This window comes from Vanellus vanellus (genome assembly GCF_965231255.1).
Source record: "Vanellus vanellus genome assembly, chromosome: 19".
NCBI classification, from domain to species: Eukaryota; Metazoa; Chordata; class Aves; order Charadriiformes; family Charadriidae; genus Vanellus; species Vanellus vanellus.
Genome location: NC_138924.1, coordinates 13,155,066 through 13,175,329, shown reverse-complemented (window position 1 = coordinate 13,175,329; position 20,264 = coordinate 13,155,066). Strand labels below are relative to the sequence as shown.

At 39.8% G+C, this 20,264-nt stretch overlaps 1 protein-coding gene across 1 annotated transcript in view; it reads right to left on the bottom strand.

The window, feature by feature from the left end:
• Positions 1–7,804: 7,804 nt before the first annotated feature.
• The window catches only part of KIAA0753, a gene marked incomplete at its 5' end in the record, with an annotated part of 19,403 nt that continues 6,943 nt past the window's right edge, over positions 7,805–20,264 (bottom strand). The window contains 10 exons of the mRNA XM_082492944.1: positions 7,805–8,332; positions 10,600–10,824; positions 10,996–11,116; positions 13,050–13,131; positions 14,187–14,360; positions 15,722–15,809; positions 15,975–16,064; positions 16,408–16,577; positions 17,726–17,925; positions 19,355–19,565. Of these exons, the coding sequence (XP_082349070.1) occupies positions 8,215–8,332; positions 10,600–10,824; positions 10,996–11,116; positions 13,050–13,131; positions 14,187–14,360; positions 15,722–15,809; positions 15,975–16,064; positions 16,408–16,577; positions 17,726–17,925; positions 19,355–19,565 (1,479 nt within the window). The 3' untranslated portion in view covers positions 7,805–8,214. The remainder of the gene's footprint in view (positions 8,333–10,599; positions 10,825–10,995; positions 11,117–13,049; positions 13,132–14,186; positions 14,361–15,721; positions 15,810–15,974; positions 16,065–16,407; positions 16,578–17,725; positions 17,926–19,354; positions 19,566–20,264) is intronic.

The window sequence follows — 20,264 nt, the reverse complement described above, 5'->3', positions numbered from 1 at the left end:
ATTTTTTCCCCTCTTCCTTGCCACAACCCAATTCATCCTACCTTTCGGCACAAGCCAGGTGAATTAAGCAGACATTCAAGGTTTTCAGGTGTTTTGTGGAAGATTCAACCTGGCAGCAAGGTTATAGTGGAGAGAGATTTGCCTCTTCCACTTGTTCTGCTTCTGCATAACCCACTGCCTAAAGGGTCTGTGTCACATTGCCCACAGTACCAAACATACACAGGGCAAAATAAATCCTTTGTGCCTTTCCCACAGCATTGACAGTCACTGATCCAGAGCGCTGCCCTGTCTGGTACCGGGGGAAGGCCTCTGCTGGTCTTTGACTGCTCATGACGCTGGACCCCTTCGTAGCACCCACAAGGCACAACGTGTCACTGACTTTCACCCCAGCCCCGGGGAGTTCTGGCTGTGCTTGCAGGTAATGTCCAAGCCTTTCAGAAAGGGAACAAACGTGCTAGCTGCTGAGGTTTCTTTGATGGGCAGCCTTCATCTTAGACGGTTCTGTTTTGGACAGATTTCAGGACACTGGAAGAGCTTAAGGAGCTTTCTATATGGAATTGCCCAGCTTGATCTCCCTTGAGCATCTCAGTTTGGGTCCATTTGAACAATGCTATTTATGTTTCATTAATAGTGGGGACTTTTTGTTCTGTGCCAGCTCAAAAAGGGACAGAAACTGCTACAGCGAGTTAAAAAAAGAAAGAGGGAGAAGAAAGAAAAGGAGAAAGAGTCAGCATGTGCATTTTAAGAGGTTTATTAATAACTGACACTGATGGTGCCACCTCCTGCTGATATAATCATTGTTAAGCATGTGCTCCTGAGGTGGTTAAAAATCCACACTGGAAGTCTTGACATCAGAAGCAAACAGTCTTTTATTTCTTCCCCTTTTAAAGAAGTTTACTTATTCTCTGTCTCCTTCCTGCTCATCCAGTTCTGTTTGACTGTTTTTTCCTCAGCCTGGATACTCAGACTGCTTGCAGAAGCAGGAGAGGAAAGTCAGAGGGATGGGGGTTGTGGGTAGGGGGAAAGGCAGCAGCAGCCTTACCTTTAGTTTAATTGGTGCTACTTAGTTTCGTAATCAGAATGAGCTTCTTTTCCCAATTGAAAGACAACAGACAATTATAGAGAGCGTAACCTTTCATTTTAATTTCAGCCACATTTACAAATCTCAGAGTTGAGTGAAAGTTCCAGTGAAAACAACCTGACAGTGAACTTTCAGAACTTTCATTCAGCTGCCGGCACTGGTGTAGCCCACAGAATTGACAATATGAAGACCAGGTTCTTTGCAGATTGCCCCAAATTGAGGACCAAATCCTGACAAATTCTGAGCACTAAACTCCCAGGAGCTCGTCCCTACCAAGACTTCACTGGAACAACTAAAGACCAACTCCCGAGACACGAACCTTCGTAACATTGCTATCCTCATGTTTGACTCACAGAAGGAAAGGAAGAGCCAAAGATACAAAAATTGAATCAGTGCAATAAATAAGTGGGACTTGGATTCCCAAGAGAGGTTAAAGCCTGGGGAAATTTGGGATTGCTTAATTTCTATCAGGCAGATGCAAGTAAGATGTCTCAAGCTTTTGTTCTGCTCATTAGAAAGCTGAGCAAAACTTCCCTGAAGACAAAGGGGGTGGTAGCAGAAAAAGAATTGCAATTTAATTTCAAAAAAAATCAGCATTTTCTGCCCATGACTTCATCAACACTGATTGTTCTCTTGATCTGCATTTGGTTTGATCAAGGTAACTTCACTGACTACCACTTGCTCAAAGTGCATTACAGAGTAAGAATTTAGACTGCTGTAACTAAATGATAACTGATTAGCACTGCTTTCACTTCCATGAGGAAGCAAATGTCAAAGGCATCTTGAATAGCTTGAGGTATGATTTTTCTATCAATATAAATCAACATCTAATGAACAACAACATGAAAAAGAAATCAGCCTAAGAGTTTGGACACATTACCAGAAACATACCGTTTTCCTTTCAGCTGTCAGCAGGCAGGACAGACTAATGAGACATTGGTTTTCCTCGTCAAGCTCACTACAGTTTCCAGCCCCCTCCCTTTTTCATTGCACTTTGTCTCTTTTAAAATAATCTGCCCACACAGAGGAACACTACGTGGTATGTCAGGTATAAACAGCCAAGACACGGTGGGTGAGCTGAGCAGAGCACGAGACAGCAGTCCATTCAGGACACCCTCACAGGGTTTACTCCACGAAGAGTAGCCAGTGCCAGACCAGTGATGCCAAGCTGTTGATGGCCTCACAGCATCCTTCAGCCAGGCCAGATCAGCCTTCTGCTGCGTTAGCCCGCAGACCCGCTTAGCCCGAAGCTGCCACCGCTGCAGCACGGAGGGCAGGGGAGGGGGCAGACACCTTTCCTCGCAGCCGTGGCACTGTAAAACACCAGCCACAAAACAGCACTGCTCTGTCACTGTTTAATTTCCAGTTCAAACACAGGCGGTAGAGAGACCCTGTACCATTACTGATCCCACACAGCCCCCACTGAAGGACTTCTACGACTACAGTGGTAATGAAGGGCTGTTAACTGGTAGAGAGGGGAATCTATTGACAGCCATTTCACTCATAAAATGGCTTAAGTGATAGCCTTTCCTTGCCTCCAAGCCTATTAAATCTTATTGTTGTTTAACCTCTAACACATGCACAAACAGGAAGCCAAAACCTTTCTAAAAAGAGGCAATAGGACACCCACTCTTCCTCCCTCTCTCAGCTCCTGTCTAAATCTTCCACAAGTATTACACCCAATTTACATTGCGCAGTGACCGGGCTGAGAAAAGCCAAAGGGCTCGGCAGGTGAGAGCATCCCTCAGCTTTCAGTCCTGCAGGTTTATTCCTCTACAGCAGAGTGCTGTTATACTCTGATCCTGCCCTTTGGGTCAGGGCTGCATCCACTCCCAACCGTGTAGGCTGACTCATGGTCAGGTTTACGTAGTGGGGTTATGAGAAAAAACATTGAAACAATCTTTAAGGGAACTAGACAAAGATACCAGTGACGTTCAGTCCCTACTGATTTTAGTGGAAGTCCAAAGGACTAGCAAGCGGTTCCAAAAGTCACCAGAGTCAGCCAGGTTCTGGCTTCACAGAGTTTTCAGGTACCAAACAAAGGGTGGAGGACGAGTGCTTAATGCGTAAGGAAAGGTTACAATTCTCAGTATACACAAAGTGCCATTAAAAAAAAAATCTGTATATCTGAGTCTTGAGAAAACATTCCTCCCTGTATTAAACAGATCATGACTGAGAGCTACTGAGACATAACTCATTCTCCCTCATTACTCCCATCCCCTCCTCCCCCATCTCTCGCACTAATCCAATGGTCTGGTGCGCCACGTGTTCCCCATGGGCAGTCTGCCCGCACCGACCTCCAGAGACCTGTCCTGCTCCAGAAACTGGAGCTCAGAGCAGGGCCCAGTCGCACTCCTCCAGCGTGCGCTCGGCAGCTTTCCCAGCCCCAGATGGAACTGCACAGAGTATTCCCGCAACACCTTCTGCAGAGCGGGCAGAAGTAGCGAGCGCAGCCCCACACAGCCCTGCACAGCCCTGGGCTGTGGCTTTCCCACCCGGGTTACCTTCTCACATGGGCTCAGACTGATAACACCAGAGCCAGTGCAGCCGTGGCCGGTATAACCCAGCCAGCTCCTTTGCCCCTGCACAGGACCAGGGGCTCTTGCCTCCCACGGCCACGAGGTTGCTTCCTCCTGGCCCCATGAGCCACCAGCTGCCGCACCAGCGCTCGGGCATCGCCCGCAGCATGTACCGCAGTGTGTCAGGGTGACCCCATCTCGTGTGTGTGCCTCTGGCACAGCTAGGCTGAAAATGCAAATCCCCTCTGAGGGAACATGGAGGAAAAGGAAAGCACCAACTACAACCTGGATGCTGTGGGACCATAGTCTCTGTTTTTTTAAAGCTGGAATCTATAGCTAGATTTACACGCATATATGTGGTACAGTAAGAATTTGACTGAAGGAAAACTCGTGTAGCTCATGAAATAGCTCTGAATTCAGCAATTTTTTACACCCATGCCTATATAATTACTTTAAAAGTTATGCATGTCCAAAAGCATCTTGGCAAATGAGGGGGTTGCTTAAAAGCACATTTTAAACCAAAAAGTAAATATATTAAAAATTAGTCCTTGGAAAACACTGCTCAGCAGCAGTGACTGAATTTATTCCATGAAAAGAGACATTTTCCTACAGCAAAAAGAATGAAGAAAACAACCAGTAAAGAAAGACCTTGTCTCCACGAAATGAGTGGAAGCAAGGATTGAACTTTGAACACTGGGTTACGTTTCCTTCTGTGCAGGATAATGCCTGCAATTTACAATAAAATCGTTTGGCATTCCTTTCAGCCATTCTCAGTGAGGTACGTCAGCAGGCCGGCTCTGCCAGACGGAGCTCTGTGCCACATCAGTACCACGGCAGCGGCCGGGTGCTTCCCTCGCTGCGCCAGGAGCTCTGCGAACATCACAGCCTCTGCTGTGCAAGAGACAATAGGCGGGCACAACACACGGGTGGAGCACAAGGAAACAGGTGATAAATGACCAGTTGGGACCACTGTCCTCCAGCCTGCTGCTTTTCACTCAGACCAGACTGCCATCCTGAAACATCAGTGCAATCTAGTGCTTCCGGGGTGCTACAAGAGCGAATGTGGGGTCTTCTGAGGAAAAATGTACTTGAAGACTATTATGTTCTTCCAGGACATACCATGAGCAGATACACTGAAGCATATCTTCTGTTTGGCTGATAACTGACAGACATGTACATCATGAACAGAATCCCTTTTCCTACTGCTGGTGGATCAGTTCTCAAAAAAAAACCAAACCAAAAAACCCACCTCTTTTTCCTAGTGGAAGAAAGTAGTCCATAGAGAAGCAGGATGTGCAGAAAGTTGGCCTCCACTAGTAACACAGAGACAAAGCAAGCCAAAGAGAAGAAAGGAGCTCAGTTATGCTCTTACATTGACATTAATGGAAGTTGAATTAGGTCCAGCATTAGTAGAGAAAAGTAGCTCTCCAAAGCACTGGTAGAGCAAACACTGTTGCCATAACTACCTCACTCCCAGAAGCACACCGATTTAATTTCTACAGTTAAATATTTACAGAGTAGATTGCATGTTTGCAGGAGGTGCTGGAGGTGCTCAGAGAATGTGAATGTGCAGTTCTGTCTTCAGGGTCCTCAGAGAGGATTTCCAGAGTGACCCCTCTCCCCCTGTGCCATCGCACCCTCTGCACCCGGTTACCTGTGCGGGAGGAGCACGGCTGCCCCAGGAGGGGGGACAAGCCGGAGCAGAGGTACCCAGGGCACAGGCTGGGAAGTGACTGCACCAGCAGGACATAGTCCCACAGCACCTGCGCACGGCAGGATGGTGACAGTCACAGGTCCCACCGACCGCCCTGGCGTCACCGCACAAGGTGACGAGTCGCAGCCACAGACAAGTGAGTCTGGATGAGCGGGGGGGACATGGGTGTACCTGTGGCACAGCTTCGGCAAGGACTGAGGACTGGCCACAAGTCAGGCTCTTGACCATGGACAGAGGTCCCAGGCAGGCTGGCTGGGGCAATTAGTGCCTGTCAGTGCACCCACAATATGGCACTGCCCTCACACTAAACTGCTCTGCTATGCTTCTACCAGACATCACCTAAATCACTACGAACCCCTCTATAAACTTTAATTCTACTTCATCTATACATAACTGCAGCAATTTATATTTGTTGGAGTTGTCCGCATGTCTATAGAACCACTGAATTCTTTCATCCTGTTTTTGCTTCATCCTTCTCACAGCTCTGACATTGAAGAAACCTGCACATAAAGAATCAAGAAAACACCAGGCCTGCAAAGATCTTGCAATGAAACCTAGTCCAGATCCATTGAAGTGGATCCTCTGCAATACCAGGTAGAACAGTATGTTTTGGATATCTAACCTGTTCCCACAGACTTTCAGCAATGAGAAACAGCACAGTCCCCAAGAAAATGTATTCTTCACTACCTATACCATTAAAATATGAAACTGCTTCTGGTGCACCCCCATGATTTAGCTTTAAAGAAGTAGGGACTCAAATGCATGACAGCGCTTTAAATAAGTGCATAGCCAGTTAACGTGGCTCATTAGACGTATAGTTAACAATTGCAGTGGTATTATGGCTGCACTTTTCAGCCCCATATATAGTTTCTATCAACACACTGTGACAAGAGTTGTGCATATGCATAATGTTTATCCAGCTTGATGCCAATTTGTCCCTTAGGAACAATGACATGCAAAGTCACTCTAAGATTAATCCCTACAATTACAAAATTTTTCAGGGTAGAAACTTCACTACTGTCTACCTTGCATGTGTAAATAATGCAATACAAAATCCTTCAGTTAAGTTCCTTTGGAAGACTGAAGAGTGTGAAGTCAAGGATCCCACCTAAAGCCTTCGGTCTCCTCACATTTCTGCTCCAAGAAGGCACCCAAATGCCACAAATTGCTCATCCAGAATAAAAGTTCACTTTGGCACCATCAGGCAGAGGACACCACTCACAACATCATGGGATTTAAGTGCGTTTACTTTGACAGGTGACCATGTGATTTCGAGGCATACGGTAGTCTGACTCTTGTAATGTTGCTGGGTACTCCCCTGCATGTTGGGTGCTGACTATTCCAAATGGGTTCAGATGGAAGTTTTCTTACATTAGAACTATGTTCAGTCCCAAGAAACAAGTGTTGTTTATTGAAAAATAAAACATCTTGAAAATACTTTCACAAGCATATATACACGTACATAGAGGAACTCTGGCTTTAATCTTTTGGACTTAAAACCAGGCTTATCTCTATAATGATAAAGTGTTTAGTGTTTTAAATTACAGAAATCACACATCAGCAGTAACATTTACATGTTACAAACAAAACAGCAAACCAGGCTTCAATAAAAACAGAACTATTTTAAAAATAGGTGTTCTTATTAGAAGAAATATAAATAATCTCAGAAAGTTAAAAATTATTCTGTTATGGGTTGAACGCTATTGGAGAAAAGAAATTTGTCAAAGGAAACAGACGGTCATATTATTTTTTGGGTTGCCTCAAGGGTTAAATTTGCATTTCCCTAGAATACTACCATAAATAATTATTACTCATTGCTTGCTCCAGACATAACCCAAACTAGTACATTGATTACTTGAAATGAACAGGTTAATTCATTATTTTGGAAATGCCAATTGTTCACTTATTTTCTTGTTCTTGAGGTCAATGGGGTTCTTAAGAGTAAGGAATGTGGGGTTGGATCACTAAATGCTGATAAAATTATAATATTTTATACTAGTTTAAGAAAAAAAGGGAGAAAATCTCCATCATATGCTTCTCTTGAAAGGTCTCATTTGTCTGTGCATAATGTACTAGCAATAATCAGAAACCAACAGAGGAGGTACTCCATTCAGAAGTGGATTGGAAGAGTCCCATCAGGCCATTGGCCTGTGAGTACAGCCAATGCTGTGTCTAACTCTAGTTAATGCTGTGCCATGAGAATCCTTCCTTTGGGTAGCCACATCCCCAGAAGAACTAATCCTAGTGTGTTCGCTAAGCATGATGGTCAGACAACATCTTTCTTACATGATACTGAAAGCCCTAAACAGCAAACCAAACAGTTTTTACTCTGGACTGTTCCATCTTGGCTTTAGAAATATAAGTAATGCTTCATTCTTCCAACACCACTATGAGATACATTCAGTGCATTTTGCAGAGAAGAATAAACTAAACCCCATTGCTCCCTTCCCTTATGAGGTAAGTCTGATCCTCTCCATTTTAAAGCAGAACATTGAGGCAGAGTACAGCTGAGTCCATGACACTGCTTGAGCCCAGTCCTCTTCCCAGTCTTTTATTCTAGTCAGAAGATCAAACACAAAAATGCATGAGGTAATACCGGTATACAAATGGATTGGTATTCCTATCAAATTATATAACCTTTACCAGTAACAGTTTACTTCATTCTATTGAAACACTGGCTAACAAAAAGTCCCGATAAATGCAGTGTAATAAAGTCTGAAAGGAAAACATTATGATAATGGTTTTATAAAAACCCGAGATGAATCCTTAATGGACTTCATTCATTTGCTGAACAGAATCTCACAGACTTTAAAAAAAAACCATGAAAAATAAGATCATCTGATAAGACTGTTAGACTGAGGCTGATGTTGCAATTTATAATGGGGCAGATTTGAAAGCATTTACTGAGCTGGCTGCAAGAACTCTGACGTGAACACAGCTTCTGCATAATCTTCACAAACATCCTGCAGCTCTGCTGCCACATCACATAGGGCTTCTTCTGTTAGTTGCTCTGCAAGACTGAGGTGGGGGGAAGGAAATAAAGAAAAGGAAAAGGTTCAGAAAGTCAGATTTCAAATTCCACTCGTTCATTCCATTGATACCAGTGCTCTGATTTAAAATGCAAATACTCATGTTTTTTCATTCTTTCTACTGCTTAGCCCAAGAAAAGATGTGGTATGTGTTCTGATGCGAGTTGTATAAGGTATCAGAAATTCTTTCCTCAACCTGGTTCATAGCAAAGGACATACTTCAGGCTTAAAACTGTTGAGAGATGTCAGTTGCTTCCTTTTTTGAAACTGTTAGATAGAAATCCTGCTTTGGGAATAAGAGTTAACATACTATGGTGCTCATCCAAAGGCCATTGAAGTAAATGAGAATCTTCTTATTGGTTTTAGCTGCCACTGAATCAGGCCTTACTGAGAGCAATAGTTGAAAGAAAAGTAGGACCAGAAATTTCATTTTTCAGTGATCTCTGAACCACAGCAGATGGTACAGAGGGGAAAACTATTTTAGTGTAAGAACACAATTGTTTACTGTCCTCTTGAAAACATCTCATCAGTTTTGCATATATCGTAAAATGTCTAATTAGTCTTTCTAAGACCTTTTGAGCATAGAACAGGAGAGTTTCTTTTAAACATTGCATGATACTATTTTATACAAAAAGATTTATAATGCCCTCTGGTGGTAAGAATAAGTCAATGAAGCATGCTGGATATCAGGCCGCATTTGTAGATTGATTTCAGGTAACAACGTGTATCAGGCAAATGGCAGCAGTGGAGTTCAGCTGTCAGAAGGAGATTCACTGCCATTTAATCCACCTGCCAATCCCAAGAAGGTGCCGGTCCTTGAACTATCCAGCCTCACGCTAATAATAAAAAGGAGTACAGCTCAGAAGGCAGAATGACAGTACTGAGAACTGACGACACATATTTCAGTGCTTTAGTTCAGTAGATCCAAATACAGTGGTCTAACCACAGTTATTGAAACATTTGCCTATTTATCCACAGTTGGGCAAACCATCAACACACATGAGTAGCTTCATGCATGCAAATCATGTTAAATAATGTGGGACCTGTTCCTGGAAACACTGATGCAGACACCAAATGCTACTCAAATGAGCTGTATCACTGATTGCAATGCTGCTACATTAAAAATGTGTGCAGAAGTTTAAACACTGTTGGCAATTAAACCTGATGTCCAGTCTGCCAATACAGACAATTATGGCAAACCACTCCATGTACAACCACTGAAGTTAGATTTTGTAGTTCTTTCTTATTACTCCAGAGTTTTCTTCTTTCATTTCTCTCCTCCCACAGTCAGAAGCCTTCTCATTTCCACTATGCAGGGAATTAACAGCCCCTCTGCGCCAACTGATGTTGTGGTCTGGTTCTGAAAGAACAAGACTAGCAAGGTTCAAGTTTGGCCTGTATTTCCACATCTTTTTTGGGCTGGGACTTTACAAGACTAATAGGTGATATATATACACACACATATTGAAAACCATTTCTAGGCGATTGTAGGCAATCACCCAAGAGAAGTACAAGGAAATGATAGCAAGTGATATAATTTAGTTGTTACTGAGCAATCAAAACACTTGTTCAAGCTTCAGTGCAAGGGAGGGTATTTCAGCTTACACTGCCCTGCTTGGTTAGCAGACACTGAGCGCAATACACAGTTTTTCTTTGCCAGGAAGTGAACAGCAGAGAGGCTGTTACTTATTGCTTCTTCACTTCTCCTATTTGTACTAAGGGATGGTAAGCCACCTATATCACACTTTCCACAGTGAACTCCATGAAGCATGAAGACTTCTGGAAGCGGAAGCACTGAAATCTGCACTAAAGCCAGTGGTCTCTTTTTAAAGAATATCTACTGTTGTTCTGTGAAACATCAACTTCATAATCCCTCACCACAAAGATTAACAGTGCTTTATTTCATTTTCACTCAGAAAAAAAAAAAAAAGTTAACTTTGTTTTCCTTCAATTTACCTATGGATGAGAGTCTTCTGAAAATAACTTGTTACCCGATATTTCACACAGTTGTTTTCGTGGTAACACCATAGAAAGATGTGAAAAATAATCACTCCTCCGGGACACTCTGCTCCCATACCCTTTTACTTTATCCAACTACCTTAAAAATCCATGAACACCAAGTCCCAGCAGAGAAACAGCTGATTGCTTCTGGCTTTCAATTTAGAATTTAAATGGTCCCCTCCCCACTCCTTTCCTGAATAAGGACAGAAAAAAAACTGTTAATCATCTTCAAAAACACAAAGATAGTTCATATACCTCTCAGCAATCTGCCATGGATTGAAAGTGCCTATCGCCTCATGGGAAATAAGCTTCAAGTGATGCTGGTATCTGCTGTTATAGTCCAAGATGCTCTGGAGCATATGCTTTGGCACAGAGAGAGACACACAGTGCTTTTTATGTAGAGAATTCCGAGTCAAGGGCTGCAGAATGTCATTTCCAGTCTGCAATTTCTCCTCTGCTGCTTTGTTTTCATTGATATCACTGGAAATATAAAATAGTCGTTAAGCCAGAACTAGATTTTCAATTCTCTTTTTGAAGGTTCAGAAAATCTCTTCAAATAATAACTGTAATTTTCTGTAATGAAACCACTATAATGAAGACACACAGCTCATATGCATCACAGTTTAGTGTAGGGCCAAATCTCCTACTTACTTGCCATCAAAAAGTTTTTCACATACAATGCCCATTTCTGGCTCTGTGTGTCCGATTAGTTTGGTTATCTGAATTGGATGAGGAGATGTAGGTCTTTTAGCTATTGATGCAATTTGTTGTTCTAGAAGGAAGAAAATAACATTTAAAATTGTTTCTTTGGAAGAGAAAAACTACGTTTACTGCAGGTAAGTCCCCACAAAGGCTTTTGCTTCTTTTAAAGGGAAGTCCTTCAGATAAGTATTGAAGGTGACAAGCCCCTAAAATGGAAATTCAATATAGGATTTCCAAGAGCTCAGTGTATTAAAGCTAGGCATTTTAGAAATCCTACCTTTAGTATTGTTTGTTATGTCAGTGTATACTTCTAGAGGAGAGATAGAAAATGCCACTCTAAAACTAGCATAGTCTATTAAGCTTGGCAGTAAATCCAAGACGTGGAAAAAAAATCCAACAAGATTTGGGCTAAGTCTTCACCAGTCTTACTATGAAATTTTCCAATGGGTGTAAAAGAACACAGTTCCATTAAAGTCAGTATGCGATCAGATACTCCACTTGGAAAATCAGTGTAGCTTCACTGCTGTAACTCAATCAAATAGTAGGATAATGTACAGAGCGGGGGGATGGCAAAACCAACAAGCATAAGTCTTCCTTATTAGCACGCCACTGTGGCAAACAATATTTAAGTACGTACACTTACCTATGGGAAACATCAAACTATTGTTTGGAATGCTACCTTTCATTAGTGAACAGTTTCCCACTAATATTACTTAGGTCCCTCTCAATTAAAAATTCAATCTGATGTGAAAAGGTAGTTATATCTTTCATCTGAAGGACTTTACATTCTTCCTTTTATTTTCTATACAATAAAAACAATAAAAAATGTGATTAATGTGAACTGGAAGCATCCAAACTGTGTTTTTTTTCAAGGATGAAATACTTTTTGCTGAAGCACATTAAATAATGAATTCTGTACAGAAAAATCCAGAGTTTCTGAGGCTATAAAAGTTAAACTTGCATGTATGCTGCATGATCTAAAAACAATATCACCATCACTTTAAAGGAATAAGGAAAGAGAAAAATCTTCTAAACTAAGTAATTTAATATTATCGTCTGTGTACTGCGAGAAAAACCTTAAACTGTCATGGAATCACTGCCACACTAATATTTACTTAACATTCACTCTTGAACTCTAAGCTGTTTAAACTGATAGCTTATTAAAACAAAGGAAAGAAAATGGGTGAAGCAAACTAGAAGATAAATATCTGCTTGCTCCTGCCCAAGTAAATCAACAGCAGGAACAAACTGAGATTGTTTCACTATACCTTACCCTCAGCCTGTGAACTCTTTAAGAATAGTTTTGAATTCAGCAGCATGAAAATGATCACTGCTAAGTAATTAATGGTGTTTCAAAGGAATCAAGTAAAATGAGAACACACTAAATACTTTTTTCAAGATTAAGATTTACAGATTTGCCAGTGCCTTTCTCAAAACTGAAGACAGGCAAGTAATGAAGAGCTTAGCAAGAAAAGGAGTGAAGTAGGTTTAGGATACCTCAGACTTAGAAAGTAAACTAGCTATCTTCAGGAGTAAATTCAAGTAGCTTACAGATGAATTTGAGCGTATGTACTTATGGAATATCATCTTCACTGCACAAAAATCATTACACACATTTTGGTAGAAAAGAAAATATATAAGCTAAGGAATGACAAATGCCTAGAAAAGGGAAAACATTCAAACTTAACATTTGATGACTGGAAGTATTGTTAAAGAATCCTATCCTTCAGCTATGTTGCACTAGCAGTGCTTTCCATCCAAATGCAGCCCAAATAAAGGCAAGTAGAATATCACAGCCTGTGATCAGAAGGATCAGAAGAGATCCTTCCTCTTTAAAATATTCATTTTAGAACTATATTTTAGAAACAGTCCTCTGAAAGGAGTAAAAATGTGTCTGGATGGTGCTATTTGATCACACATAATCCAATGATTTTGATTTCAAAACATCTGAATTTAAAGATACAGATTACAGGAAAATCAAGTCGCATTAAAAAGACACTTACCGACTTTGTCTTCCTGGACCCAGAACTTCGAATCACTGTACACAATCTTGGTGAATCTCCTGCGTACAGCCTCCTGGTATCTCTGGTTTTGAACATACAAAATTAATGAATCAACACATAGTTAGCAGATCAGCTGCACTGGTCATCACCCAATGGGAAAGCAGGTCATGATCCTCCTTGGTCAAAGTAGGCTTATTTTGCCTCGTTAATGTAACACAGGAAAGGGGCAGGGGGGTGAAATCACAGATAATCATCTTGTTCAAAACATCACACTTGAAGACTCAGTAAGGTGCCAGTACCATGGCAGCTCCTCCCAGTTCAGATCAACAGCAGTTCCCAAAATAACAGAAGGGCCCTGGCGCTGCTCTTGCCTTACCAAAGGTGAATTCACACCTGTGCTTATCATACGGGTAAGGACACTGCACACTGTAAGCTTCACGCTTCCAACTTACGAGTAGATCTCAAGAAGGAAATGGCACTAAACTCAGCAGTTCTAAGTTACGATAAATTTCACTGAACAGGAATGTTGAAATGGGACTTAAACCAAAAACTATGGAAAAGCTGGTCAAAGAAATTTTTTTAAGAAAGCAATATATGAGAAAGTTCAAGTCAAGTAAATGATAACATCATGAATATTTACACTGAAGATGAATACATGAGGGCACAGATAACCATGTATTTGTCTGACTTCCCCATGTTGCCCTGTAAAATATTTTAGATTGCCAGAGCATATTTCCTTGAGATGCTCATGCTACGAGAATACTAGGATTCTGTATCACCAAAAAATGAAAAAAAATTTAAATCCATAAATATTCAAACACTTTCCAATCTGTAAGACAATCAACTTAACCACCATACTGATCCTCCCATTCACATATGATGATCTAAGCCACAGGAGGTGGGAAGCCCACTCAGCTCTACTGACTCTAAAGCTAGCAATAAACAGGGCAAACATTCTTCTATTCTTACAGTACGTTTTGCGGGAAGTGCAAACCCCTTCCAAGTCTTTCATTTCCTACACTGATCCAGTCAGACTTTGCTTCTTTTAAGAATGTAGATACTTACAGATATTACCATTTATGGACAGTAAGCAAGAAATTGGCACTAATGAGACTAACCAAGAGAGAAAGATCTTACTTCAATTTCCTCCATTCTATGCAACATTGACTCCAGACTATGCGTGTCAGCCATGGGCAGAGCCTCAGTTTGCAGTCTCTCATGCTGCTCCATACTCCACAGTTCCTGAGCAGTATCTTCCAAAAGATCATCCAATAGCTTTTCTCCCAGAATATCTGCATTTGCTGCAGCCTGCTATTTAAAAAACAAAACCAAAACTAACATAACACAAACAAAAAACCACACAGCCAATGCAAGAAAGAAAGAAAAAAAACCCCAAAAATTAATTGGGGAAAGAATGCTTACAAATCAAACATTTCTTACAGCAGCTCATGGAAATAATCCAATTGTCATTTTGACTTTTCCCTTCAATGAAGATCCAAATAGATTCATGTTTTCCTTCCACCCACACAACAAACCAAATGAAAAAAAAAACAGCTTAGAATGTTCCTACCAATAAAATCAATGAATATGGAAAAAGCTTGCTACACAATGTTCCCAAATTGAAGATGAAACTGTCACAGGTTCAGAGATCACCCAGGAATTCAAGAAAGTGAAGGCCCTCATCTTACAAATCACTACACACACATTTAATTTATCACAGAGGAACTCTCATGGCAGCTCCAGATGGTAATGAGTAAATAAATAGGATCCAGGCCACAGCCACAGGTTTCAGTTGCGCCCAATTTTACCAATTAGCCATGGTATGATATCACTACTCATTTACCTGTGTTATTTTATATAAAAACATTTTTTCCCCAAGCAACTTCATGCATTTAAGGTCACACCAAGCAAAAAAATACACAAAAGAGATGATGTTAGAAAGAGCTTTCTCATTGTTTCATACTGTACATGATTACAAAACAATACTTTAGAAGGCACATGTGCCCATACAATTACACTGTTTTAAAGATGTGTCTTATGTAAGTTGAAATTGTTAAGTTTGGGAAATCAGTACTACTCTTCTAGATGCATTCTGCTATTAGGCAAAGATAAAAATTTATCTTTAATGTCCAACAACTTTACTCTGTGACATACAGATAGAATATACCTCCTCAGCTGAATGAGTTAAAAGGTGGTTTATAAATAAAGAATCATTCAAACGACAGTTTGCTTTCAAAGAGAGATTGATCTTCTAAATAAAATGTAAATCCTCTCATGATACCCAAGCTTTCTGTATTATTAGTCATTAATATTACTAGTCCAAATTTATTTAGTCATTAAATATGGTATTAGAAGAATTATTAAAATAATCTTACCAAGTCCAGTCATGTTCAGCATGGAACTGGTATGACCATTCCAAAACAACTTAAAAATATATCTACTTGAGAAGAAGCTAACAAAAAAAATTTTAACATAGCTTTGCCAAACTTCATTACAATAATTCAAGACCCACATACTGAAATGGAAATATACTCTCCAAATGTCCAAAACTGTGTTGACTACATAAATATGACTTGCATTAAGTTGAAAATAAACTATGTGTTGCCCCTTTATAAATGTTTTACAGCTCTAAAGGCATCCTTTAAACAGGAGCATGAACTTGACTGTACTACCTGTGTTCCATCTAATTGAGGTTCTAAGCGCTCCTGTACTGCCTTCTCAACTTTGTCTGCGTACTGGGTTGGAGAAGCACTTTGTGACCTACACAAAAGAAAACAAATGACAATGCCATTCTGAAACTTGGTATAACAACAACAATATAAAAAACCCAAACACATAAATGTACTTTTTGGGAGACTGGTGGGAGTGGGGAGGAGACCGTATCATATCTGACACCATTAACTAGCTTTCAAAGTAAGTCATTACCTTAACTTATGTATTTTTTTCATTTCTCCTCTGCTAAGGTCAGTTAGGTCCTTCACTCTTCTTGAAGTTGCTGCTTCAAGCCATGCTAGTCTTCAAAAATAACACAGTAACACAGACGGTTACAAAATGCACATTCTTACAACTGGAGAATGAAACCATGTGATTCTGAGCATTAGTTTAGAAAACTTGCAAAAAACTTTAGAGAGAAAATTGATACTGACTTTAAGACCATATAAACCAGGAAATTCTGTTGAGAATCAGGGATCTTCAGTTATGTTTCTGTTACTGGCAAACGGGCAACTTCATGGTTATCTAATACAACTATCCAGTAGCAAGCTCTGCGGTGCCACTTGCCTTCACGTTCTGTACAGACACAGTGGCATTTCCACAGGAACGCAGGGTAAAGATGGGTTCCACCCGACTGTGAACATACCGCTTTGGGGAAGCAGGCGGAGATGCGGGGTTTGGAGGCACACAGGGTGTTCTGCTCTCCTTAACAACTCGTTTGTTCTGTTTTAGCTGGAACGCTATAGTTGTCTCTTGAAATCGGGCATGCTTTCCTGGAGGCTGTACCTGTCTTGATTTTAGAGATTTCAGTATTCCCTTAAAATTAAGATAATCATATTAAAAACACATATTCCGGTTGTTGAATTTTTGAAGTATTTTGCATTCTGCTTCAGACCTGGTCTTGAAGTCCTGCCTTGCTGGCTTTGTTGCACAGTTGACCTATGTGGAGGTTTTACGACTGATTTAAGGGGAATTACAACTGTGCCTGAAGAGAACATATGCTTAATCCTGCAACTATTATTTTTGCAAATAGTTCCAATCTTTCCAACATTGCTCTTCATGGGCAAAATCTTCTTTTGAAATTTTCAGAATTAGACTCTATGTTAACTCTTAATAAATCCAAATAGAAGGTTTCCAAAGTAACATTTTATTGAGCCATGAAACTATAATATTGCCGTATTTGTATCAGGGACACGTAGACTAGTTCCCTCAGTATGAATCACTGAAATGCTTAACTTTCCTGCTCACAATCCTCACTGACAGGTATGGGAAGAAGTAATGGTTACAGATGCATACACCTATGTTACTGTATCACATCTGATTTTTCAAACTTAAAGTGATACTCTGAGGAAGGGGAAAAAAAGCATTTAATAAAAAACCCTAACTATTTGCAAAATTTAGCACTCTGGAGTATTCTTTTAAGAACTCATTTGTTTGCATTACAGAAGCCTCTTGCTGGTTGCAAGAAAGACCTACCAGAAACCAGAACTTGTGTTGTGAAGTTTTATAATTTCTGTAATCAATGAAGTAAATCTGCCTAACTTGCATCCTCCTACTAACATGAGCATCAGCTCCACGTTACTGCTGAGTGCATTTTTCACGACAGAGAAGAACCAATAAGAGGAAAATATTGCAGCTTCAATTTCAAGTTGAAAAATAACCACACTAATTTCAAACATGAAACTAGTTTTGGTGCAAGTTTTCCATGCTAATTCTGTTATTGATTGTTTCTAGTCGTACAGTGCGTTTCCAAGGAACAATAACACTGCTTTCCAAAAACATTTGATAAAATAGTCAAAACCACTACAAATAATGTAGGCAGATGACATGGTTTATCCCCCTATGTCTCCTAGCTCAGAATAAAAAAAATGTGAAGAACTGCAAAGCTTGATAGTGTCTTACATTACATAACAAATACCGGAGAGAAGCAGAAGAAAGCATAAATTCTTTTATCACTCCCATACCTGTGATTTCGCAGGTAATAACACGCCTTTCTTCTTAAAAGGGCCACTTTCAAGTGTGGGATTTTTTTTCACAGCTCTAGCTTTCACCAATGCATCTATGTTTCCTTGTAAAGTGGCACTTCTCTCTAGAGTAGGTGGGTCAACTTCTTCTCGGAATTTATTGTGCAATATATGAGCACAACTGTTTGCCTTCTGAACTGCTGAAATATTTGCAACATGTCAATGTTTATCTATATCAAAAATAATAAATAAACTTTCAACTGTAAGTTGAAAGGGGCAAGAATCCTCTTTATTTCTACATTTGATACTTCTGTTATGCTAGGTATACCTAATAATGAACTTCAAAGCTCCATCATAATTTTAAAAAATCAAATAAAAAAATAAAAAAAAACCTCTTGTCTTTCCTGACAAGTATTAAATAAATTGTCTTTCTTACACTGTTTCAATGAACAGAAGACTTCGAATTTTGTATGTATATACATATATGCATATGCATATAGATATTTGAAAGTACACATATATATGAAAACCATGCAAAAGCTTTTTGGTAGTAACTGCCATATGAGGTCTAGGCAGTGATAACAAAACATTCTTTTTTTAGGCAGCAAGACACATGGAAAACATTAGATGCTTGTCCATATACTGTCTCTCTGGACTGCCAAAGATGAATTAATCTCATAGAATTCTCCTCGCTCTTACCTAGAGGTAGAAAGGAGTAATTACTATTCTAGTAAAAAATGGTATGAGAAAGGCACCCCAAAGAAGAAAAGCAATTAATATACGTTATATAATAATGGAATAAGCTCCAATGGCTTTCATGAGGTGTCAAAATACTTCAGATGGTAAATTTATCTCACAACACCTTGAGAAAGGATAAAACCCATTTCCTTTCACATATGAAGTAAAAGAACAAGAAAGCAAACCGATTTCCAACAGTTGCATGGCAAACTGGTAGTAAAAAATACCAAAGTCTTCACCTTAACTATCAGTTAACGTGTCTCTAGGTACTGAAACTGGGATTACTGGTGCAGAAGACATTAACATTAGTGAACTGGCAAGAATAAAACCCAGCCACCCCTCTCAAAAGTAGAGAAACTGCAAAGAGCAAGGAAATTCTGAACCAAGGCTTCTGTATATCTTTTCACTCTAAACTGTTAAACAACGATAGGGTTGCTGGAGTTCTACTAACAGTCAGCGACTTTGCATTCCAAAATAACATATTTATACAGTATTATCTAGGTAGATATTTGGAAATATTCTGTATGGACCATTAATGTCGACTTGTAAACTGCCATTTAGGTGCACACTGCAGAAACACAATCCAAGTGTAGCATGGTAAAAGAAATGGACAAAAATAGGAAGAACATGATGATAATAATAATGATATAGTAATAAAGGGGCATATAAACCTGCAGGTCTATCATCTCAGGGGAACAGCTGAAAAAAAATTTAATAACAAGGCTATGTCAATCTGATAACTACTATGGGCTGTTATACACTTTTGACCAACAATACGTAACATACTACAAAAGTGAACTGCACATGGTAAGTTAACTGATAAAAATGTATTTAATAATTCAAAATACAAACCAGTCGATAAAAATGTATTTAATAATTCAAAATACAAACCAGTCAAGAGACTCCTGGCAGCTGGAGGTTTTCTATGTTCTTGTCCGTGCTGTCCCTTTAAGATGTGAGATTTGTTTTCTCCTTTTGGAGATGTAAGCTGCTTTCTGGCTGGAAACGTCTCGCTGTTCCTTGGAGATTTGCTCTGAGATGCTGAAATACATTTCTTCACTTTTTTGGGTGTTTGTTTCTTTTCCAGCAATGAATCCAGATCCTGCACCAAATATTTAGAAAATTAATTACTCTCTCAGTAAACCTGATGTAATCATGAGAAGCAAATTCAAGAGATTCTCAGTTGGAACTTTTTGGTGTGGTTTTGTTTTTGACTTTTGTTTTATTCCTGATAGCTTGTTCATGCAGAAGCTTCTTCATAATATTAACTTAAATCTTAACAGAAAAGGCTTGCATTTTTGTGTTTACAATTGACTCCATCAAATTATCTCCTTACAGCATGTTCAAAAAGAAATAGACACAAAGCCTACAGACAAAAAATGCCCACACGACTATGGTAAGACAGACAGACACTTCTTCCAATGCTAAGTCCAGACTTAAATAATTCTACCTCCTTTCCTGTTCCCAGGCAGTTAGCACTGCTACTGTTCTCTTAAGGAGAACAGTAAAAATAAAAACACAGCTCATACAGTTAGAACAATATTTTTAGGAAAATAAAATATCTTACAGCTATTGTATCAGTTGCTTTTATTCAGATTAATTAAATACTGGTTTCATAATAGTTCAGGTTACATCGGTTCTTACTTAATAAAAATAATCTTGTAGGTAGGAACTGCAGTAGGAAACGTGAATCAGAACTTGGATTCCATTATACCAACAACAATTTTTAAGACATCAGATACCACTAACAAAAGCCATTTGAAGGGGATAGAGCTTAAGTAACTCGTGTAGCTACAACTTT